Source organism: Equus quagga, chromosome 4 (genome assembly GCF_021613505.1).
Source record: "Equus quagga isolate Etosha38 chromosome 4, UCLA_HA_Equagga_1.0, whole genome shotgun sequence".
Taxonomy (NCBI): domain Eukaryota; kingdom Metazoa; phylum Chordata; class Mammalia; order Perissodactyla; family Equidae; genus Equus; species Equus quagga.
This window is the reverse complement of record NC_060270.1, coordinates 34,553,298-34,579,360: the sequence shown is the minus strand read 5'-3', so window position 1 is coordinate 34,579,360 and position 26,063 is coordinate 34,553,298. Positions and strand designations below refer to the sequence as shown.

General features: G+C 43.8%; 1 protein-coding gene across 1 annotated transcript; it reads right to left on the bottom strand.

Moving 5' to 3' along the window:
• Nucleotides 1-10,968: 10,968 nt before the first annotated feature.
• Nucleotides 10,969-14,711, bottom strand: RTP2 (receptor transporter protein 2). The gene is given in 3 exon segments (XM_046657784.1): nt 10,969-11,482; nt 14,442-14,632; nt 14,634-14,711. Coding segments are annotated over 3 exon segments (783 nt in total).
• Between the last annotated feature and the right edge of the window lie 11,352 nt (nt 14,712-26,063).

The window sequence follows — 26,063 nt, the reverse complement described above, 5'->3', positions numbered from 1 at the left end:
AAGAGCAGAAACACACAGTGTGTTTGGGGAACAATACATAGTGCTATGTGACTTCAGCTCCAACATGCGGACTAAGGAACTGGCAGACGAGGCTGATGTATTAGTTGTAGCTAGGTTCAGTTCCAGATGACTAAAAACTCAAAATAGCAGTGGATGGCTTTAAAAGTAGGGAAGCTTATTTCTCTCTCACATAAAATTCCAGGTTGGTGGCCCAGGGCTGATAAGGGACTTGGTGATATTAGGTACCAAGTAACTTCTACCTTGTTTCTCTGCCATTTTGTGATCTTGGCCTCATGATCAAAGATGGCAGCATCTGTGTTGAGGCAGCAGGATGGAAAAAAGGATAAAGATGAGGAAAGCAAAGGACACACGGTCATTACCTGTGCGAGACTGCATTTCCTGAAGTTGACTATAACAATATCTCCCATCCCACGTGTTCTTCTTACAATGTGCCTTTCACATGCTATTCAAAGGTGGGGTCTTTGTTCCCTCTCTTTGAAACTGGGCAGATTTTGTGACTGTTCTGATTAGAACATGGTATCATTGACACTATGTGATTGCCAAGCTAAGTCATAAAAGAAATTTATCTTTTGCTTTCCACATTGAGATGCTCATTCTTGAAGCCTTCAGTCCCCAAGGCAGTCTGACTGCCCTGAGGTGGCCATGCTGTGAGGAAGCCCAAGAGCCCACATGAAAAAGTCCCAGGACTATGTGAAAAAAGAGACTTACCCAGCCAGCCCTAGATGCTTCAGCTCCAGTCACCGTCTGATTGCAGCTGCATGAGAGATCCAGAATCAGAAGACCCAGAATCAGACTCAGTTGAGACCTTCCCATATTTCTGACCACAGCAACCATGAGAGAGAATAAAATGATGACTGTTGTCTTATGCCTCTAAGTTTTTTTAAACCGCAATAGATAACCTAAACATTGTCTTTTAAGGAAATTTTCCCAAAACTTTTTACATATAACTTCTTTGTAACTTATATCCTATTGGCCAGAACCTAGTCACATGTCCATATCTAACTGCAGAGGAGTCTGGGATAAGTCACCTTTATTCTGCATGGCCGTGTGCCCAGCTAAAATCCTATTGCTGTGGAAAAAGGACACAACAGACTTTAGGAGATAATTAGTGGTCTGCCACAGCTAGGAAAGGAACTCTTTAAAGGGCTAGAGATGTATGAATGCACTGTACTATTTTTTAAAAAAAAAATTACTTAAAGATCATGTAATATGAATCTAAATCTATATCAGTTATTTATTTATAACCATCTTGTTCTAGTGAAGATTCAAATTAGTTTACAGGAGTAGTTTTTTTTGTTTTTTTTTTTTTTAATTTTTTTTTTAAAGATTTTATTTTTTCCTTTTTCTCCCCAAAGCCCCCCGGTACATAGTTGTGTATTCTTCGTTGTGGGTTCTTCTAGTTGTGGCATGTGGGACGCTGCCTCAGCGTGGTCTGATGAGCAGTGCCATGTCCGCGCCCAGGATTCGAACCAACGAAACACTGGGCCGCCTGCAGCGGAGCGCACGAACTTAACCACTCGGCCACGGGGCCAGCCCCTACAGGAGTAGTTTTTTAAATGCAAATTGGAAGTAGTAACTTCAGGTTCAAGATGGTGAACTCAACCCATATACTTACTTTCCAAACCTTCCAAACTTTTCAAATTCCCCATTGGCAAAATCAAATGCAAAGTAGGAAGAGACCTGTATTTACTGGAAACCACAAATGCTACATTTCAGAAATGCTGAGAAATACATGTACGATCTAGTGGCATTTATGACAGAACTGAATGTGGACCAATCTTTGAATCTCCATAAGGAAATGAAAAATTCACCTTAGGAGTAAAAAGAAAGGACTACTTCCCCTAGCAAAAAAGCACTAACTAATGTAGGAGAGCAGAATTTACCACCTCAAGATGTGTCTTCTGGGACTGGCCCCATGGCAGAGTGGTTAAGTTTGCACGCTCCATTTTGGTGACCTGGGATTCACTGGTTCAGATCCTGGGTGCAGATCTAGGCACTGTTCATCAAGCCATGCTGTAATGGCCTACCACATAAAAGAACTAAAATGACCTACAACTAGGATATACAACTACATAATGGGGCTTTGGGGAGAAAAAAAAAAAGAGGAAGATTGGCAACAGATGTTAGCTCAGGGCCAATCTTCCTTACCAAAAAAAAAAAAAAAAAGATGTGTCTCTTTGGCATGAGGATTAGTTTGGTTACTTTTAAGAAACTGCAGACAGTGAAGAAGCACTGAACCAAGTGGAAGTTTCCCTTTGTAAGAGACATTTACATTTGTAAAGGAAATCTCCATTTGTAAAGATGTCTCCCTCTATGTACCAGGAAGAAGAGAATGACCTTATCTCTAGAAACTCTTCTCAATGCAGAAGGCAAGGACTTAAGTCTGCATAATAACCTTCTCTTGTTTACTGTGCTGTCTCTGGTCATCTCCCAGAACGGACTCTCCCCACCCTCAACACCCTCCATTGTGTTTAGCTGAAGATGGTATTTAAAGTGGCAACCTCAGCCATTCTGGGAAGTTGTTCAGTTTTCCTGAGTGTCTCCCATGTATACATGTTATAAGTCTTTGATTTTCTCCTCTTATTCTGTCTCATGTCAATTTAATTCACAGACTAGACAGAAGGACCCAGAGACAAGAGGCTTTATCTTCCTCCCCTACACTAACATTCCCAAGTTTGGAGTGGCAGGGTTTGGAGATGATGGCAAATGGAACAATAGTTGATGGAAGAAAATCTCAATCTTACCTCTGGAACTGCACCAGGTCCCCACCCAGGGAGCATCGGGTCACTGCACTAATTTCCAGATTAAATTTGCATGAAATTAAAGCAAGGGGATGCTGCCTAAAAAAGTCATCTCCTAATCAGGCATTCATGTCAGTCAGTGAGAGAAGCAGTACCCCTACGACTTAATCTACGACAAAATACAGAAATGTTTTGCCATATTCCTAAGGCCATGCAGGGTAGCTGCATCTGAGCAAGGCTCCCTCCCTACCACGCCCTTGGCAGCAAGACTTCTCTTCTAATAAATAAAACTTCAGTGAAATAAAGTATTTTCCTTCTCTCTTTGTCTGAGACCAAATAACTTGAAGAGACACGACAAGCTCTAATAGAATGCTCCCCAGTCCTCCTCTGTAAACATCAGCAGAGAGAAGTCATTAAGCATGTGAAAAATAGCAGTTTCAACACATGAAAACAATCTAAAGAATCAAAGTGAATGCCTCTCTTTCCTCAATGGACAAAGTTAGTGCAGGAAATAATAAAACAAATAAGCAAAACCTTAGAAACTCTCTAGCTTGTGTTCTCTATAAGATTTGTGAGGCTATTGCATCAGTAATTTTTTTTTCCATTACAGCAGGCAATGTAAAAGGAAGGAAACATTAGGTCAATAACAGAATTTTTCTCGCCTCAGTAAATTCCAGAAGACATTGAAATAATGCCTACCAAGTTTTGAGAGAAAATAAATAAATAAAATATTGTGATCACAGAATGTAATAGTTGGCCAAGCTATTTGGGGAGATAAGAGTGACAGAAAGCCAATCTAAGACAGGCAGACCAACCACATACCCTCTCTGAAAACATCATTCACAAAAGTACTTCAAATGAAAGGAAGAAAATAAATCAAAATAAAGAACTCAAAAGTGGAGTGGGCTGGTGTAAAGATGGTGAGGAGAAATAAACCTGTAAAATTTACAAGTTGATTCCTAAATTAATATTGTGAAACCTAAGGTATACGTCTAGTATCTTTCTTGAGAGGGAATGTACCAGCTATAAAGTATTTTATTAACTTAATTATGAAATAGTAGATTATTCTAACAAAACTGAAAATCCAAATTGGCAGGGAAGAAGGTATGTGAAATTCCTCCCTATCTGCCAGAAGAACTAACAGCTTATGTAACTTTCTTGAAATAGATAGAAGAATATAGGTGAAAATATATTTTCAAAAAATGCAAAGGTAATCAGTAGTAGAATAGACATTTTTTGTGTGACTTTCTATGGGAAAAATGACTTTTAAAAGTCTAACAATCCTAGGGGCCTGCTTAATGGCGTAGTGGTTAAGTTCACACTCTGCATTGGCAGCCCCAGGTCCACCAGTTCAGACCCCAAGCGTGGACCAACACACCATTCGTCAAGCCATGCTGTGGCAGCATCCCACATAAAGCAGAGGAATACCGGCACAGACGATAGCTCAGTGCCAGTCTTTCTCACACACAAACAAAATCCTGTAAAATATATTTTTAAAAGATTAAGAAGCATTAAAACAGAAATAATTTTTGTGTGTAGTGCTCTCCTCCTTAATTTCTAAATAAACTGCCTATGTATTTTATTTTATTTTTTCTTAAAATTTATAAACACCCTTTTTAAATTTCCTTGAATTTTATTTTATTTTAGTTAACTATTTGGTTTTCTCCGTTAAATATCTCACAGTCAGAAAAAATCTTTCTGCCTATTTTGTTTTATTTTTTTAAGTTCATTGAAACATCTGAGCACCCTAAGGGCGCTGGAAGAAGAGATATATCATCTGCTTGTCAATGTCCTTCAGCCAAAGACAACGAGGAATACACATGTCACTGAACAAAGTTGGGTGTTTTGACTCCTTGCAAAGAGTGAGGTTGCAGTTGGGAATCATGAAGCATCTCAGTAAGAGGGTGTTAGAAAGAACACACTGTAGCATTGGGGCATATGGCAGGTCAGGGAAGGTCATGTAAGTGGGCTTTGCTGTGGATTGGATGCTGTCAGAAAGCGGGGATGATTCTGATTGGGTATCTTAATAATTCTTATCTATAACACAAGAATATGAGAACAAGACTAAAGCTGGGACAGGTAAAGAAGTAGCAGCCATCCACATTTGCCAGGATGGGGGTTGTTGAGTCACTTCTTATGGTTTGGACAATGTTCGTGCTTCTATCTGTGTTCAGACACAGTTATGGAGTAGTCTCATGCTTGCCTTCATCCAGCACCATCCCAGAGCAGTCTGTCTGAGGTTGGTGTTCTACGGAATAGTTTATGTTCTACAGGAGAGGACCACAGCCAGCTGTGAGTGTGAGGCCAGCTCCAAGATGTCAGGGGCTGCTTTCCTCTTTCTCATCTTTTATATACACTTTGCTATATGAACACACACATATACATAATCAAAAGTTTAATATACTTTATTTTATCAGGAACAATTATTCTTGTTTAATGAATCTACTATATATAATGAATATGGACATATGTATGCTTAAATCTTTAAGGAAGTAACTCATTTTTATTGTAGAAATAAGCAAAAAAGGAACCAAAAAGCAAAAAAGGAAATCATCTATACTGTAACTGCTCTCAATTGAATTCAACCTATGTGAACAATTGAGACCAGAAATGAACTAACTTTGGCTGATAATGAAATTAGTTAATTGACCTTATTTTCAGCATTGACTAAACAATCTTTTCTGAGTTATTTGACTGAAGATACTAGTTTTGTGATTTGCAGCCAAAATTCTCATTGCCGAAGAACACTTGAAGAGATCATTCATTTCTACACCTAAAGTGAAAACAGACTATCCTAAATGAGTGGAGTGAGAAAGAAAGGTGGATGGAGAAGATCAGAATGAGGGGGAACACCAAATGCTTCCTTTAATACACACATAGTGCCTTGTACAACATAAACAGGAATTCAAATGTTTTAAGAAGGCACAAGGGTAGGATTGCTGTTCAGTACTACCTTTATTTATTTTTGCTTTTAAAGGCAAGTTCTAAACATGACAATAAAATGTCTATCATAAATCAAAATGCTCCTACCTCACTCCTTACTTGAGCCAAGAGAACTGTCTTCACCCAACTCTAGCCTACCTTGTTTTTCTGCCCTATGTTTGGTGCTCCAAATTCCTCTCCTGCTCCATCCTCTTGCCCTCTTCTGATACTTGGCTGCTCACCTGAGCATGAAATAATCTCTGCCTCGGGGTCTTCCTTCGTCACTCAGCCTGGGATGCACTTAGCTCCCTGTCAGCCCCTCATCCCCTAGGGAGGATTAGGTAGTCCCCTTTCCTAGCACAGCATTGGCTAGCACACATGGTGAGCCCTCCAAGTCAGGCTATGTCTGATTATCTTTGTAATCCTGGAACTTACGACAAACCAGGAATAAAATAGACCAGAGTAGATGGATGTTGACTTATGGGTGAAATTGAAGGACTACAGCTATATAACCATGCCATTTCCCAGGGATGTTAACGGGTTTATACTGACACTCCACTGTATCCTTGGACTGATGCCCAGATCTCTGCAGTCTTGGTGCAGTGTTCCTTTGCATGCCTTACTGTCCTCTGCATCAGGTACTCTGCAAACAACTGCCAACCAGCAATTGGTGCAAGCTGTATTTGCTTACTCGATGGTGTAAAATCAGCACAAAGATGCAACACAGGGGTTATAGAGCACTGCCTTCCTATATCACCGATAACACAGATGTAGTTGCAGAGTATACACAGAAACCAAAAAGTAATAATAAGAGGCCCTTGTTGATGGATCACTCAGGCCTCACTAGAGGTGAGGAACAAATACGCATCCCACATTGCAGTGACACAGGTACGTGAGCACGTGGGTAATCTCACACTGAGTGTCTACCAGAGTTCTCTCCTAAACTTCTTGTCAACTATTCCAGCAGACAATTTTTGCACATTTTTCAGTCATCTCTGTTTCCAGGTTTCTGGAAGTCCAAGTTCCCTCTCTGTCTTTAGGAACTGGTCTGAAGTCCAGCTGCCATCCAGAAGTTAGTGGGTGGCTCTGCCCTCTGGACAAGGTGCTGTGGTCCCAGTCCAGGATCTGAGTTGAATCTCAATACAGGTCATGTATTGAGCCCAAACAGGCTTATTTATTTCTTGACAGTCTGGGTTTCCGTACCAGATTTGAGCTAACCAGCTCACAAGCCTTACAAAACTGAACATCTTGCTAAGACAGTTTCCCCTCTGTAACTGTGAATAATTATGGGGCCTATTCACAGGTTGTTATTAAGGGGAAATTACACATAATGGCTGATACAAAGTCAGCCTTTCCTTCCCTTCCAGGTTGGGAGGATCACAGTACACGAAACATACACAGGATGGCCCTTGGTGGGAGGGAGGGTGTGGTAGAGAATATTGCATCCAACATTAGTCAGTCAACCATTCTGATCAAGCAGTTACTTTGTGCCAGGCACTGGGGATAGACAGACGAAAAACAATTGACAGTGGAGGCAGACACACATGCAAACAAGCAGTGACAATACAATATGAGAAGTGCAGTAGCAGAGGTCGTCTCAAGGTGGTTAGATCCTAGCACTGCCCCAGGCTGTGAAAGAAGGCTTCGTAGTGGGGCTGATGCTCAAGCTGAGACTAAAGGAAAAACTCTCAAAAGCCAGATGGGAAGGTGTTCCAGGGAGAGTGAACATCAGAGTTGGAGGAGCATCGACTCGATCAGAGCAGCAGGATAGCACAGTGACTGAGAACTCAAGCTCTAAAATCAGAGAGATCCTGGATTTTAACCTCAGCACCGTGATGTCCTAACTGGTCATCATGAACCAGTTTCTTAACCTCCCTAAGCCTCAGCTATAAAATAGAGATAATAATAGTACCTGCCTCAAAGGGCTGTTTTCGGAACTAAAGGAGACAACGCACAGACCAGCTAGCGCAGCGCCTCACACAGTAAAATATTATAATAGCAAATGTTTATTGAGCTCCTTCTCAATACATGTTGTGTATTATTATTATCTGGGAAATGAGGTGTGCCTGCCTAATGAGATTAAATTGTATCCGTTAGCAAGAAGGAGCCCTGGAAGAGTTTAAGCAGGGGAGTGAGCTGATCATATCTGATTGTTAGAAACCTCCCTAGGATATTGGTGGAGTGCAGGGTGGGCTGTAAGCGGGGGGGGGGGGGGGGGGGGAGGCTCCAGGAGGCCTCAGAGGCAAAGGGACCCTAATGATGAGTTTGGGCAGCAGTAAGCCAGAGAGAAAGAAAGGAGACCGACCCCAGAGGTTCTTGGGAAGAGCAATCACTGGGACACCGTGACCATTCATGTGGGGTGGGGCAGGGCGGTAAGAGAGGGTCGGGAGGTTCTCCCAGATTCCTGAGAAGTAGGAGAAGCAAGTGTGGATGGCAAAATGCTGAGATCAGCTTTGGTCATGCCGAGGTGCTCCCAGTGGACAGGTCAATTGGTCTGGGGTCTGGAGCTCAGTGGAAATGCTTAGAGGAGCTATGAAGATGGGGAGTTCATATGCAGTGAAAACCTAAGTCATGAGGGGGCACATGTTACTGCAGAAAAACTAGCAGAGAGAGAGAGAGACTCCCGGGGAACACCAGCATTTAAGGGATGGGTGAAAGGAAGAATATCGCAGTGGACAGAAAACACAAGTAGGAGAATAAGGAGCAACTGCCGTCATGGAATCTTCAAGAAGGGAGTGAAAAATGCAGCAGCAAGATCAAGAGAGACACAAACAGAAAAGTGGCTGATGGTTTGGCATTGGGGTGTGGGGTGACAGTGTTAGGGACATGGAAATGAGACTTCCATGAATTAAGGAATAAATAAGAGGTAGAGATAAATATAATCTACTCTTTTGAGAAACTTGGCTTTGAAGAAATTAAAAAAAATACATGGCAATAGTTACAGGGGATGTGGAGTCAGAGAGGGTCATTTTAGTTAAATATGAAAGACAAGCTATCTTTATACTGAGAAGAATGAGCTTACAAAAAGGAAGAATATGTTTATCTCCTGGAATTCTTCCTAGACCTCATCTCATTTCCCCATCTCTAGACCCCTCAACCCTCAATTCCATTTTCAGTGGCTTTTCATGCCTCAACTCCCAGGCCTCCTCTCAGAGCCCCACCTTTACTGACTCGCCTGAGGCCTGACCCTCCCCCTTGACACAATCTCGACAGTCTACCTTGAGCCCCACACATAACTATTTCAGTAAGAGATGTTGCTGGCTTCAACCCAATCCTGCCTTCATGTCCCCTTGAGACTCCCACGGCAGACCAAGGCAGCGGGCAGAGAGTCCTCTGGAGACTAATTGATTCCCGGGTTCCTGACATTCATCTCCACAGAAGTCATCATGTGTCTGTAGGTGAGCAATATCCCATGGGGCACATACTCTGTACAAGCCCAGCTGCATCCTCTGTAGCTGACAGCCATGGACACAACCTCACATGCCCGCTAGTTTGCAAATGCTCCAGCCTAATACATCCACTGCACCTAACCAAAAAAAGGTAGATTCTTCCAGACTGCCTAGCTCTCTGCTCCTGAAAGTCCACAGAGAAATCTGGACAAGCCACTAGAAAGCCCCTGCCAAAGCTGGAGAAGACTAAAGCCAGCCTGCACGTACAGCGGGGACACAGTGCCCAAAGCAGCCCATCTCTGGGATCACATCCAGCCAGAAACACCAGCCTTGAATCTCATCTTCAGTTCTCAGGCCCTACTTGGGGCAGAGGCTCTAAAGGTGGGCTATAGAAAGTTCTGAATGTCAGAGAGCTATTAGGGGTGTGAAGAGGAGAGTTTCTGTTTCCTATTCCAGAAAATAAGAAATAAGGGATCACCTGATGCCAGACCATGAATCAAACTGCACAGGTCACAGCTATGGCTGAGGGAGTGGGCAGAGCACATGAATTCCCCCTAATGGAGCTGTCTCATGAACTGGGCAGAGGGGAAGGTGCTGGGAGATGGGTGCTCTCTCCACTGCTCATGTTTCCTCTTGGTCATCACTTCCCCTGAATGGAGAGACACAGCCCCACTGTCACCTGGAAGATCCAGACCCAAGGATCTGCCTCATCTACTCCTTCCTTCACCATCCCCAGGATCTACGACAGCCATAGAATTTGCTACAAGGTATTGTCATACAGGATAGAAATATCACACACCATACTGCATCTTGTGTAAGTAGTGGTGCAGAACAATAAAAATATTCTCCAAGCCCCAAACCAAGACACACACACACACACACACAGAGCCATCATCTTGCAGTGAATTTCCACAGTTCCTCCTTCCCAGGAAATAAGTTTAGGCAACACCGGGACCCACAGGTTCCAGTCAACTGACAACCAGGAGCACTGAGATTACATATTTATTTGTGTATCTCTACCGTACTCCACCCCTCCTGTCCCTGCTCCCAGAAGGCTTCATGCTGAACCTTTAAACCTGTACCCACTTCTTGTTTTATGAGTCCACAGACATCCAAGTGGGAATTTCAAGTTCTAGACCAGTGCTGTTCAACAGAGATTTCTGCGAATATATTTTATATCCACATGGTACAACATGGTAACCAGTGACCTCTAAGCACTTGACATGTGGCTGGTGCAACTAAGGAACTGAATTTTTTATTTTATTTCATTTTAATTAGTTTAAATTTAAATAGCTATGTATGTCTAGTGGCTAATATATTGGGCAGTGCAATCTAAATAACTCCAGCTAAGCGGACTCTAGCACCAGAGTGAAAAGACTGAGCCTTTCAGAATGGTGGGAGCAGGCTCTCCAGGAGAGGGACCAGGCAAAGATGCATCAAGTGCAATAACTGCCTGCTCCAAGGGGAACCATGGCAGAATGGTCAGAGGCAGCTGAAGACGACCTTGAGAATGAGGCGGGAGCAACACAGGACCTAATGGCATCCTGATAGGGTATGAGATACAAAAATGGAGTAAAAGGAGGGGTGAGGATGGAGGTGGATGAGGTGCAGGGAGAAGATACCTCCCTGTGGGTTTAGTACTAACACCAGCCTAGAGTGTTCTAAATCCTCCTTAGACCCTTCTCTCCTTCCCCTCATCACTATAAATGTTAATAGAACGACCACTAAACATCTTCTAGAGCAAACCCCTCACTCTGCAGAGGAATAAACTGAGGCCCAGAGAGGTAACTGAGTTGTGCAGCGCCATATATTGAATCTGTGGCAGAATCAGGACCAGAACAGCCTTTTCCCCACTCCCACCCCATGTGCCCTCCTCCCACCCCCAATCAGCTCCACTAAAGGAAGGCAGAGCTGCGGAAGGAGAACTGCAGGTAGACAAGGAGCAGGCAGAGGGAGGCCCAGAAGAGGCACCAGCGAAGGGAGAAAAAGTTGTAGCCCGAGCCCTCCAGGGACCCTGGCTTGGAAGCACCAGCGAAAGCGTAGGTCGCCTCCTCCTCCAGAAGCTTCTCGCTGGGCTTCCAATGCACGATGCCCTCCTGGCAGGCCTCGCAGAACTCGCTGCGGTGGTGCCCGCTGTCTGGGCGGCTGGCCACGTGGATACGGTACTGGCCGCCATCCTCCTCGTAGCACTGCTCGCGCAGGCTGGTGATGAGGTTGTCCACCAGGCTCTCGATGTTCTCCTCCAGCATGCTCGACTCGTCCAGCCGCGAGGTGCCGCACTCGTAGCACAGCTGCTTGAAGACGCGCATGCGCACCGAGCCCGTCCGCTGGGCACGGTCCAGGTGCATGTGGAAGAGGATGACCACGTGGGCCGACTGCCAGGTATGCCAGCACCAGGAGCAGTGGAACCTGCGGGGAGGGTTGGGAGAGATGGAGAAGGTGGGCCTCCCTCCCAGCAACAACCAGCCCTGGAGGAGCCTGTAAGGGAGGGACCCAGTGTGCCTGTACCTGGAAGTGGAGGGGGAGTGTTTACGCCCCCGCCCCCGCCCCCGGGTTCTTTAGCGCTCCGGCCTGCCGGCCCCACCTCCTCCTGGTGAGCTCCGCTGGGCCTGGAGCGCCTCCTCAGGAGCCTGGCGCTGCAGTCACCTGGCTTCCAGTAGTGCTCTAAAGCCTGCCTCCTGTGCGCCCTCCCGTGGCCTCAGCTCCCCTCAAACCTTATGTATTCAGAACATGCTCCTGGACACTGCACATGTGCCTGGACACTGCACAGTGGCCTCTCCCCCGGTCTGGGCCTTATTTCTCATCTGTGAAATGCAGGGTGATGGTGTCCAGTAAGAGTCCTTTCTCTCAGACCTCCCATTATTCTGCTAACGGGGATAACCAGCACGTCTCTCTCATGCATCCTGCCTGCTGTGGGGAAAAGAGGAGATACCTCCAACTGTGCCAAGCACAGACCGCTGAGAATAACTCCGAGAATAACCACCAAGAATCCGCTGGATAGACGGGTGGATGGGTGATGGGCCAGCAGCGGGAGGATTACAGCGTCTGCTCCCTGCACCTTCGCAAAGAACACTCTCTTTGGATTTGTCCCTTGACAAATCCTCCCAGGTTCCAGTCTAGCCCTGCAGTAGAGACTAAAAAAGCGGATCCTGATCTGCATCCCCCTCCACACACATGCACACTTACATACACAGAGGCCGTTTTGTCTAACCTGGGCCCTCTAGAGACCCAGCCTCAAGAAACATGGAGGTAAATGGCCTGGGACTCATCTAGCCAAGCCCCACTCCCTCAGCCCCCACGCAGTGCTTGCACACCTTCAGTGATGGAGCACTCACTATCTCCAGGGCAGTTCTTTCCATCCTTCTTGCAGGCCCTTGTCACAGAGGTTTTACAGACAGTCGAGAGTCCCCTGGACTGAGTCTGCCCTCACAGCTGACCCTCTCTGGACCCCCCTGTATCATGGCCCTGAAGGACCTCTGATGAGGAAATTGACTCAGTCCAACAGACACCATTTAGTACGTACTGTATGCCGAGCACCACGCAGCCCAGGCTGTGGGGTAGAGATGAGACCAAGCCTGTCCCTGAGCTCTGGAGCCCATGGACAGCATGAGCACAGAACAGGACCCAGCACAGCCCAAGGCTGGATCAGCGGGGCAGAGCAGTCTAATTAGTCCTGAGCCAAAAGGATGTACCCCCCCCCACACACACACTGGGACAGAGCTGCAGCCCACCAAGGTTAATGCATTCCAAGCCTTAAAGGTAAAGTGAGCCCAGGCACAGAGTAAGCACAAAGGTGGCAGTTCTCCAGCCCTGCCTGAGGCCAGCTGGGATCCACAGGTCACCAGCCAGGAATAGGACCAGCTGAGCCCTAAGGCAAGAGGACCCACAAGCTGTGGAGCTCAGCCCCTAAACCCTGGGGACCCCTGGCCCACGTTCCCGGCACTTTGCACCCCTCCCACAGCCAGCTCAGGAGCTTCATGTTTTCCATCTCCTCCTTCCACAGCTTTCTAAACCAAGCCAAACCAGAGTTGTTTCCCTTCCCTCAAGTCTGACCTTAGATCTTAAATCCCAAAATGTCAGACCTAGCGGGAGGGGACCTTAAGGATCATCCGCTCAGCCTTTCCTTTTACTGAGACGAAACAGAGGCACAGAGAGACAGAGAGCCATCCTTGCACACACGGCTAGTCAGAGCCAGTGCCAGGACCCAGCACATAACAGGTACCAAGAGATGTCTCTTGAATTGATTTGAACTAAAAGGAACCAACCAACCTCTGACTCTGTCTTTTGTCCTGAAGACAGGTTCCCTCTAATATTTGTAGGTCTTGGAGCAAGTGTGCAAATGTAAGCTCTCTACCCACAGCCTACTTTCTCCTGTTCCCACCTTCAGCACCACACTGCACCACCAGGGGCTTCACATACAAACACGTGAACTATATCAGTATCCGCACCTCCAGAACACAGCCACCTGTTGGCCCCCCAGGGGCTCAGAGGTCCTGTCTGTCCTTGAATCCATGGACCCAGGGAAGAGGCCTGCATAGACCATGGAGATGAGCTTGAGGCAGCTCTGACAGGGAATTCTGTGGTCGCAACCCCAAATCCCAGTCGACAAGAAGGAGAGGCATGTGGGCTTCAGATGGACATGTCCCGTTGGCCTTAGGGACTCCTTGAACTATGAGAGACACACAGCTTCTGTGAAACATGAGATGCCAGGCCCTAAGGACCCACAGGAAGTCCTGCGCAAAGCCACATCTTTTTGTCACAGACCCAAAGATAATAGAGCTGGAAGGAACTTGATTGATCATCTGGTTTTGCAAATGTGAAAACTGAGACCCAGAGATGGAAAGGTACTTGCCCAAGTTGAGAGAGTTAGTTAACTGTAGGGCCAATTTCTAGAGCATAGCGGGTGGTCAATAAATGTCTTTATGTTCAAATCTAATGGGATTGAGATGACTGAACAGTCCTAGGACCAGAGCACAAGGCCCCCATCTCTAAGCTAAGACTTTCCCCAGTGGACCTCATGTCCTCCTCCCCTCAGTTCCCACCCCTCTGTAAGAGATTATGAAAATAAGAAAGCATCTAAACTGTCAGAGACTGCAGGTGCATTGAAGATATTACAGCCTTCATTTACCATGGAAAACCAAGACCCAAAGATAGAACACTACTTGCCAGAGTCACCCAGGGAGTCCATGGTACATCTGGAATTAGAATCAGGGCCTCTTCAACCCACTTGTGAGTTCCTTCTCTTCTCCTCAACCTGAGCTGGCCCCAGGACTGAGCTCCACACATTTCTCTGTCTCCCCTTGGAAGGTGCTCCCAGGGCGGTGGTCCAGGGGCTGCCTGCTGGGCCCCTCCTCCCCACGCCTCTCACCTGCCTGAGGCGTGTTGCTCCAGGTACTGCTTCCAGCCAGGGGCCAGCTCGTTGGGCTTGAGATTGGGATCTATGATGAGTTCCCAGCTGTCAGCCGGCTTCGCCACCTCCATCTTCTCATAGAAGACTTTCTTCCATTCACAAGTTGTCAGGCTGGTAGACATGGCCCTGCTGTCAGGGATAGAAGTTTGAGCTCAACCTGAGTGAGAACACAGAAAGAGCCCGGGTAGGTACAGTGCAGTTGAGTGTCTGTGGTCTGAAAATCCTCATCAACAGGACCAGGAGGAAACAGGACCCAGCAACCTCCTTTGTCACCCTGGAATCTGTTACCATGGTAGCTGGGCAAGGTGCCAAGATTCAGGGCTGGGGAGGAGGGAAGTCCCAAGGGAGAGTTCCAGGGCCCTGAGCTGGGCTTAGGAGGCAGGGCTGCGTACTGACACCAGCTAAGTAGAGCGAGCAGGTGGGGAGGCGAAACTCCAGATGACAGTCACTCACCTAGACCTCCGGGGGTCTCCAGGAGGCAAAGACTGTCTGGTGGCCCTGCCTCACCCTACTGCTCTTCCAGACGGTCTCCACATCATGTGCTATGCTAACTATGACACCCAGGAAGCCAAGGAGAAACAAGGGAGAGGGAAATGCAGAGCCTGCAGCTCCCATGCCCCATGATGTGCTGAGGGCATCATTTACCGTGTGCCAAGTGCTAGCTGCTTGATCTGTGTGCTGGTCATGGTGGAGATTATTTCCCACTTCATCCAGATCAGGAAGCTGCAGTTTATACACTTCTAAGTGGTTCATCCAATTCAGATCCAGGCCTTCCAAAACCAAGCTCATTTGTTCATTTATTGCAGAACTGTTGAGCTGCTAATGCATAGGGATTAAGAAGAAGTAACATGTGGTCCTTTTGCTTGGGGAGATCCCAGACCAGTTGATGAGATAGAATGTAATTTAGCATGCTGCGAAAAGCACAGTAATAACATTTCAGATTCATAGAGTCATAGAATTGTTAGAGTTCATATTTGGTTCCTGTCCCAGGCCACATTAAGGCATCTGCTGGAGGAACAAGTTTATTCTGTGCTACAGACTCCTGCTGCCTCAGCTGCTGCAGAAAGAGGCCAGGCAATAGGGTACCCACAGCTCCCTGATGCCCAATTTAAATACTTTAGAGACTAGGAGGAAACTCAACTCCAAATTTGCATAATCCAGATGAAGGAACAGTCATGGTAGGGAGGCAGCCAGGGCAGGGAAAAGACCAGCTGGTTTGGCAGCTTACTCCAGCTCTGCAGCAACATCTGTGTGGCCTAGAATCCAATCATTTCCCTCAGTGGACTTCAGTCTTCTGCCCACACAGGGGAGGTTGTGCCTGATAGCATCTAAGGCCTCTTCCAGCTGTAATCATCTTATAGTTCTTTAATCTGGAAGTCAGATCCCTAGACATGTGGAGCACAGAGTGAAGAGCATGCAGAATTGAAAAACATTGCTAGGAACTAGGAGGCAGGTTTTCAGTGTTGAGTTCCACTTGGCACTTGCCTCAGAGTGGTTTGTGCGTGGGAATGAGGTAAGGAACAACACCATTGGATCATCTCTTGGAATGGGGAAGTGTCTTCTACCAGCTTTGTGCGAAAGTTCTCAGAAAGAACAAAACGATGTCTCAGAGCCATCAACTGAAAGCTCGAGAAGGGGTTCTTTATTTTTAAAAATCTAATGTCTTCATTGAACTCTCCAGCTCATAACCTAACTCTCTTGACATTGAATTCAGAGGTCTGAAGCTTGAAAATGGGAAATTACTTGGCCAAGGCCTCAGGAACAGGCTGCTCCCAACTCACTGGCGGCTGTCTCTGGTGTTCAGCTACCAGCCGAGGTGAGATGGGGTCCCATGAGTTCCCAGGAATTGAATGAATTGAGGAGCTTATAGCCCAGTCTAGAGACACATACCAGGAGTGAGTCTCTGAGACATATTGTGCCACTGTTCCCAGAACAAATGACAAAGAAGGAAAAACAAAAAGATAGAGGGTGAGTGTTTATTATTTGTCTTTACTCAAATGATGCAATCCCCTTAGGCCTAGTACCAGGTTTAATTTAGAGTACGAGCCGTCTAAGCAGAGACCAATATAATTCATCTTTCTGTATAATAGCCCTGTGTTCTCTCAACAAAAACCTTGCTTGTGATACAATCAGTGAACACAGTTACTACCTCAATTTCCTGCGAATGCTATTGGTTGCTCCAGAAGTGATAATTTAAGAGCTCATTAATCACTAAATGTGTACAGCTGTGGCCACATCACACACTGGCTGCTTCATTATTTATTGCTGCCGTATTTTTAATTTAGATAATACCTTTTAAAATAATGTTTTTCCTTTATAAAATAAAATGCCGTGCACCTGTATTCTGCAAACAAAATTGCCAAAGGTGAGGGGCATAAAAGAACCTGTCCCCTCTTCAATTTGGAATGTGGGTTAATAGATACTTTTGTAAAATGTCCATTGCTTAAATGTTACTTATTAGCATAATATGAGGAATGTCAATGTGGAGCCTAAAATATACAAGTAATGAAGAGGGGGAGGTAAGTATTTATCACTTAAGTGCTTTTGAAAGGACTTACCCCAGAGATTTCAATACATGGTCTTGAGGGGGGATGTGCCCCCTCCACCCACTCCAGTCCTGGGATGAAGCCCTGCCACTGCCAGCCATTGTTACTAGTGAGAATATGTTGTCCCGTAGGCATCTTGGGGCCAAAAAAAGGAGAAGGTTGAGTAAAACTGTGTTAGTGGTTCAGGATATTTCTTAACTAAAAAACAAACCCGGAAGACACGCAAGCTACATCTTGTCTTCCCCTATCTCTCCACAATTCAAAGAACTGTGGAAGGTGCCACAGGGAAAATCCAAGGTCCCCAAGGAATCTTATTCGATAGCTGTTAGGAAGGCCTCTCCATCCCCAGGATGCAGCACGCGGAGGCAGCATGGTCCAAGCTCCACTCTTTGTGGGGCGGAAGGAGAAGACACACAGACTCTATTCCTGCTGGATTCAAGGATCCAAATTCTATGTGCCAAGCTTCAGCGCACCCAAGTCTGTGTTAAGGGTGGCCATAGCTGCTGTCACTTTTATCAGGGACTCATGATCCTAGGCAGAGATTTGGTGAAGAGTTGTGACACTATTTATGGGACGTACATAAATAAAAAGAGGGAAGAGGGAGCAGGGAGTGCTCCCTGCAAGGAGGAAAAAGAAGATCGAGGTTGAGTAACTGAGTTAATGGCTCCGCAAGAAAGAATATAGAATTATCTGCTGAAAAAAGACAGTCAGACTCAGGGAGTGTGGAGATACTTTCATCAGATGCAGCCTGTGCTGACTTCTGTCAGAGCATCTGAGGGCCTCCATCAGATTTCCTTAGCTGGACTCAGAGAAGTTGCCAGTTTCTGATGAGCGGAGGCTCAGCACAGACACACAGATAACCACGACTCCTCTCTGGGGCAATCCCAGGCTTCATGACAAAGTGAAAAGGAAGCATGGAGAAGCTTATGCTGACTCTTGAAGCTTCCATTCTGAAATGACATTTGTAACTTCCCCTCACATTCCTTTGGCCAAAATAAGTCATACAGCCAGGCCTACAGCTGGGCAGGAAAATATATCTTGCCAAAGAGGGTGGGAGGGCACTTTAAGGAGTAGTACCAAATGTTTTGAACAATAATAACATCCATCACAGAACCCTCCTGAATTATGGGTACCTTCCTGGAACAGTGGAGCTAAACAGGTTCTGTGGTGTGGTGTAGTCAGAAATCCTGAATTCTAACTCTTATTCTTTCACTAAGTGTTCTATGACCTTAGTGAAAAAGAGACCCATGGAGCGTAGAGACCACATGTCCTAGATTCTCCAAAAAGATCTGCATTTCAAGGCCATGATTTCTCTAAGAGTATGTGTGCTTAGCAGACTATAAGTTGTAAACCTTAATCTAGATCCTTGGGGATCATGCCTTCAATTCTAGCAAAATGGCTTTACTAAAGTCCCTTGCATAGTTAGGCAGAAAGACATTCGTAAAAATGGTTATTAACAAACTTGAAACATGCACTTCAACACCCCAGCTTCTAACCACTCCCAAGATTGTTCCAGAAGACATCATCCTTGAGGTTGGCAGTGAGCATGCTACTCTGTCTAGTTCCAGTTATTAAAGGAGAGGATTATAAGGACCAGCCTTTCCACTGATCGCAAATTTAAAAATTCTGGTTAAAATATTATTTATAGAAGAATTAATTATATGACAAGGTGGTAAAGCACCATTAGGCCAAAATCTACGTGAAGGCAGGAACCCAGAAAGATGAGCAGAGCATTGGCGTTTTTACTCTGAAGGCAGTTGCCAAATCTGCTGAAATGGAGCTGTCGTATTTAATCCCTTCAGAGGACCCAGGACAATGGAAGACACAGCCCAGGGTCCACCCAAGGCAGGAGCATAATAAGAGACACTTTGCCCAGAGAGCTGGACCACAAAGGGTCGTACCTTCAGGAATGGTGAATGGGAGGCACCAGCCCTAGCACAACTCCCAGAGGACTTCAAGGATAATTGCCTTGACCATGAGGAGGGAAAGGTATTGAATTGCTTCAGAATTGGATAAATACTTACCTTGTAATGATATGGGCATAGCTACTAAATAAATAGGAGGAACAGAGCATATATAACTTTTGTACTAAGAGACAGAAAATAGTGTAATTATTAGAAAACACATAATCCAAAGGAAAACAAGAAGGAGAGAAAGATAATCAAATATAGTGAGACAAAGAGAAAGCAAAAAATCAGATAATGGATATAAATCTAGATGTATTAGCAAATGCATTAAGCCTAAGTAAACTATATGTCCAGTTAAACAGCAAATATTGTCTGACTGAATTAAAAATAAACTCAAATTACAATCTCAATAGAATATTGTTAGACACTCTCCTGATTGGCAAAAATAAAAATACCTGATCATGCCAAGTGTTGGTGAGGAAGTAGGGTAGCATGAACTGTCATGGACAGTTGGTGGAAATTTAGATAACTCTTTTGGGGGACCATCTGTCATTGTAGTGCAAGGCTGAACATTCAAGGACCCTATGATCTAGCAATTATATTCCTGGGTGTGTATCACTGAGAAATTCTTTCACATTTTCACCAGAATTCATCTATGAGTTCATAACCTCATTTTTAAGAATGACCCAGATTATATTCCAATTTCTCTCTATCCCATTCTATTCCTTTTCTTTCATTCTATTCCTTTCCATCTCATTCCATTCTTTTCCATTTCTCTCCACAAATGTCCATCAGCAGAATGGATATACACACACAGTAATACTACAGAACAATAAAAATTAATTACTTCTACACACATCAACATGAGAGAATCTCACAATGTTGAGCAAAAGAAGTAAATCATATACATACAAGTTAAAAAAATTTTAAACATAAACTATATCATTTCAGAATGGATATGTATGTGACAAATATATTATTTTAAAGAACAAGAAAATGCTAAATGTCAGGGTAGTAGTTATCTCTGTAGGGAGGGAGAGAGGTGGTTGTGATAAGGGATTATTATGTGTTGTACATATTCTGGATGGGAGAATTTCCAGGAACCTGGCAACATTTTTCTTTTGACTTGGATGTTTGTTATTGCAAGTTTTCAGTGTATAGCTATACTTTACATTGTATGTATATGTTTTATGTACTCTTTCTATACGTGATATATTTCACAATTTAAAACAAAATGGACACCACCTCCTATCCAGGACAGACCCTCCTTTCCCCAATGCTCAGATGGCCCTGAAATACCAGCGTCTAGTAATGGCCCTCCTGAACATTTTCAATAAAAGGGTCATAGATTTTAAAACTTGAAGAGGCCTAGGGAGACCTTCCCCCTACCCTGAGAAAGGCATAGGCAGAAGAGCAAAGGAAAGTCGCAGAAGGAAACAATGAGAGACAGTGCCTGGCAAGTAGGAAGCTCTCAGAAAATGTGCAGGATCTTGAATGCACCTCCTCTAAAGCACCTGCTGTACTGTCATTGCATTCCCTCCACAAGACTGTCTTATTCATCTTTGTTTGCTCCAATGACTATCAAAACCTCAAACACTTAGTAGGTGCTCAGTAAACTCTTGTTTAATGAATGAATATCGATGAGACTTGACTGTGTATGTCCTTTACTGTTCACATTGAAAGTAAACTCCAATAACACAGGAACCATGTAATGTGTCTCCACAGATCCCTTAGCATATGGATTTGCATATTATAGAGGTATAATAGGTGCCATGAATTCCATTCAGTTCATAGCAACAAAGATTCATTTAATACCCATGACATGCTAGGATGAGCACTAAGTACCGTGGGGGACATATAAATACGTGTTCTGCCCACACAGGCAGGAAGCACCCCTCAAATGGTGGGATTCAAGAGGAGCTCTAAACTCACAGCTTCTTGGAATTAGGTTTACAATAAATGTCTGAACGATTATTCTTCCTGGCACTGTAATCTTAACACAATGCTAGTTATCAGAAAGAGGGCAAAAACCCTGGATCCACCCAAACTTACCCTCAAGGAGGCTATCTAATATTTAAATAGACTTCTTACTTTGCTCAGAATATTAGACACGTCAGCCACAATTCTAAGAAATATCAGAAACCATAATGTATATGCCAGGGCTACAGACCATTCTTGGCTGGGGGTGATGCTATTCGTAATCCACTTCAGTAGATAAGCTTGAAAAGACATATTTTTTTAAATCATAAGTTCATAGCGATATTTCCCAATGGAGTTTTAACACTATTTTATTGCAAAACTATTTATACTCCAACTGTAATTTCAGCCCTTTCTTCTTACAAAGTGATGCTATAAATTAATTAATCCAATATAAATAATTGTTTTGTCTGTCAACAAAAAACCCTAAATGACAATGCACCACTTGGCAAGCCATTCTGTGGCAGGCATCCCACATATAAAGTAGAGGAAGATGGGCACAGATGTTAGCTCAGGGCCAGTCTTCCTCAACAAAAAGAGGAGGATTGGCAGCAGATGTTAACTCAGGACTAGTCTTCCTCAAAAAAAAAATAAAAAAGGAAGAAGAAGAAAGAAAATACAAGCAGCCTAATCCCCATAGTGATGTACAAGAGTCTTTCACACTCCTTGTTGATAAAGACTCAATGCACACTTATATGTTCAAGGTTTATCTACGGGAGTCCTTGCTGGATAAAGCCCATCTGGTTTTCCCTGTATATAATGGACATAGAACTTCCAGTATTGTTATTGAGAATCTTTCAGATGTAGAACCCAGAACTCTTGGTTTTAAGTTTGGGGCAAACTATCAATTGACCTCAATGATATAGGCCAAAGAGAATTCAAGACATGTGTTCTTAGACACCCCTTTTTGGATGTATCCAACTCAACCTCAAATTTTCTAAATCCTTTCTCATCTTGCCTTGGTATTAAAGTTTTTACATTTATCTTCCCTGCCTTGCAACACCCCCAAGCTCTTCCTCTGAGCACACATGCATTTAGGTAAATATGTCAACCACACTTTTTAAAGAGGAGCTTCCAGAAAGGGTGATGCGTGAACAAACCCTGGAAGAACGGGTAATTAACAACTAAAGCGGGGGGGACCATGGGCAAAGACTTCGAGGATGAAATAATCTAGAATCATTCTTGAAACTCCATATCATTTTGCACATCTGGATCACAGAGAAGAGTGATAAAGGTTGAGGCCTGAGAGATACATGAGACCTGGATTATGAAGGATTTTTTTTTGAAAACTTTCTTTTCCAGTTTTATTGAGATGTAATTGACATGCCTCACTGTATAAGTTTAAGGTGCAGAGCATAATGGTTTAATTTACATATATTGTTAAATGACTACCACTATAAGTTTAGTTAGCATCTATCATCTCATATAGATACAATTAAAAGAGAAAGCAGAAAAAGAAAAGAAAAAAATTTTCCTTGTTTTGAAAACTCTCGGGATCCACTCTCTTAACAGCTTTCCCATAATCATACAGCAGGTTAACTATAATCATCATGTTGTACATTACATCCCTAGTACTTATTTATCTTGTAACTGAAAGTTCGTATCTTTTGACCACCTTCCTTCTATTCCCCTTCCACCCTCCCCCACCTCTGATAACCACAAATCTGATCCCTTTTTCTATGAGTTTGGTTTGGGGTTTTCTTTTTTCTTAGATTCCACATATAAGTGAGAACATACAGTATTTATCTTTGTCTGTCTGACGTTTTACTTAGCATAACGCCCTCAAGTTCCATCCATGTTGTTGTAAATGACAGGATTTCCTCATTTTTTATGGCTAATATTTCACGCTGTATATATGCCACAACTTCTTTATCCAGTCAACCATTGAGGGACACTTAGGTCTTTTCCTTGTCTTGGCTATTGTAAACAATGCTGCTATGAACATGGGGGTGCAGTTATCTTTTCAAGTTGGTATTTATGAAGGATTTTTAAATGTCATTTATCTTAGAGGAGATATGGAATCTCTGAATTGTTTTAAGCCTGAAGTACATGATCAGATTTGCATATCAGTAATGGGCCATTTCGGTCCATCACTCTCTCCCTTTCCCCATGAATGGGCTGGTGTTCCACAATGCTGGTCTCAGGGCACCCTAGCCTCAGGTTCTGATCTATCTAGCTTCCTGAAAATCCAGACCTCTCTGCAGGAGGAGCGGGAAGAACCTTCACTGATCACACAAGACAGCTCCACGGAGAGTTCCGTTGTGCACTGCCAATCAAGACCTAGAGGAATAAGCGTCATGAGAAAATGGAGGAATAAGTAGTTCACAGTGTTTATAATGGAAAGTAATTAATACTCAGAATTTAAAATATTAAATTTTTTTTACTGGGTTTATATTGTCAATAAAGCTTCCATGGACCATTTTCCCCAATGGAGTCCATGTCAACAAGAAATGGACGCGATGATGCTTACAAGTCTGCATTAGTACATCAGCATTTGTCAAATGAACACAGACACCCACAGGCTATATCTGTCAAATTGCGTTAAATCTCCTACCTAGTTTTGTTTTTTGTGTTTTGGGGGGTTTTTTTGGTGAGGAAGATTGACCCTGAGCTAACATCTGTTGCCAATCTTCCTCTTTTTGCTTGAGGAAGATTGGCCCTGAGCTAACATCTGTGACAGTCTTCCTCTATTTTGTATGTGGGACACTGCCACAGCATGGCTTGACAAGTGGTGTAGCTCTGGCCCCAGGATCCGAACCAGCAAAGCCCAGGCTGCTGAAGCAGAGTGTGCGAACTTAACCACTGCACCACCAGGCCAGCCTTCTACCTAGTTTTTAAAAGATAATATAAGAGGACAGGAAAATTGTAATGTGGATTTACACTGGTTGGCAGGAGAAAAAGGGAGTTCGAAAATAATTTATACTAGAAAGTAAATTCAATGATGATAAAGTAGAAACTGCAGTTGCAAGAGGCACAACAGTTACTTAATCTGAGTCTCTCCCTGCAAGGCAATTAAGCAAAATCAAAGAGGGTGAGGAAACTCTAAGATTCAGTCCAGTATGGTTTAAATGTCCAAGGGGACCTGTTGATGGAAATTGGTCAGAGTACACCACCAAACTCGTGGGTAGCTGCAGTTTCCACCTGGGAGTCCAGGCCATTCTTCCAAGAGATTTTATCTGATGCAAGAAACTGCAGAAGCTGCAACCCAGTTCTCAAGGCCCCAGGATCTGAGCAAGAAAACAGCAGATTATTTCATCTTCTTAAAAACTAGTTGGGAGGAAAATCCTAATAAACCTTAATTATAATAAAAGTTAATAGTGACAGCGTGCATACTTTGCATGATGAGTTTTTCTAAGCACTTTACATATATTAATTCATTTAAGCACACAAGAACTCTCTGAGGTTGATACTGTAATTATTATCCCCATTTTACATGTGGGGAAACTGAGGCACGGAAAGGCTAAGTAATTTACTGGTGGTCATATAGTTAATAAGTGACAGTTCCAGGATTTGGACCAAAAGAGTCTGGCTCACCAACTGTGTGCATTTATCCACTATGCTTTTCCTTAGGCCCACTTTTGAAAGTAATTAACTTTGTAGAATTTCAAGCCATACAAAAATATATTAACAAATAAAGGAAAGTTCCACATTCTCTTCACTGTACCTCTCCTTGCTCTTCATTTTTTTTTTGTCAAGTTATTATTGGTAACAATTTAGAATTTACTTGATTGTAGAATGTACTTCATTAAAAATAGATCATAATGTTTTCTAGTATCTATAATTTTTTAAAATGTTATATAGCATTGGTATCTTTCCCATTCAATACATAATGACTTCTGAGACACAGAGCCTTGTTTGTGAGCCTGTGTTAGCTACTGAGCGCCCCATCTGAGGCCAGCATCAGCACCACAGCAGCATCCCACTGGGCTTGCATGTGTTACTGCACAGGCAGTACGTTGTGACATCATTGTAATACTGCCTCTGAGTGGAAAATGATTATCAAAAGAGGGAGGAAAATTTATTGAAAGTTGAAAAAGCGGTTAATTTGTGATGTGAAACCATGCTTTGGCAACCCATGATTCTCTCCAACTGTGATTAATAATAATAATAAAAAATAAATAATAACAATAAAATAACACTAAAATAAATAAAATTAATAATAACAATAAAAGCCAGAAAGCCTTTGCAAGCATTTCTGAGGATTTTTTTTTTTTTTGATTAAATTTTTTTCTTTTTCTTCCCAAAGCCCCCCAGTACATAGTTGTGTATTCTTAGTTGTGGGTCCTTCCAGTTGTGGCATGTGGGGTGCTGCCTCAGCATGGCCTGATGAGCGATGCCATGTCTGCGCCCAGGATTCGAACCGGCAAAACCCTGGGCCACTGAAGCGGAGAACATGAGCTTAACCACTCGGCCACGGAGCTGGCCCCACATTTCTGAGTTTTTGACTTGGGGGATTTGAGGAAGTCCAGGCAAATATCCTATGGCAATGTCAAGGGTCTACTCTGTTGGCACATGGACAGTCAGGAGACCTAGGTTCTCTTCTCAAACTTGTAATAACCCCAGACCAGTCACTTTCATTCCCTGAGCATCAATTTTCTATTTCCAAATTTCAAAAGTGCTCACCTCTCCAGCCCGTTTACTGCTGAGATTTTGATGTCAACAGGCACCATGAAAAGCAAAGTGCTCTCACTGACCCTAGTATGGATATCCATCCCCTAAATTTACCATTTCTATGCACCTCTATCCCTGTTTGGTTGTGCTTTTGTTTCCAGTGGCCCACAGCTTCTTCCAGCTTTGTCTGTACTTAAGATGCAAAGTAATGGAGGAAGTATCCATTGTGGGTCTATTTTTCAATCCATCAGTAAACAGTTATTGCGTCCCTGTTAGTGCCAAGTGTCAGGTGAGGTTCTGAGGCTATTGGGATGATCAAAATACAGTCCCTGCCCTCCAGGACTCAGTGTGGGACAGCATGGCTGCCTTTGTTTACTGCCTTGAAACAATCTCACCTTCACCTCAAGACATCCTTTCCATGCATCCTTGGTTCTCTTGCTAGAAAAAACTCCTGCCCTCTTCTTCTCTGACCTGCAAGTTGTTTACAGCTAAAACTTTTTGAAATTTACAGACAAATAGAATTTTTCCAGTTCCCTTTT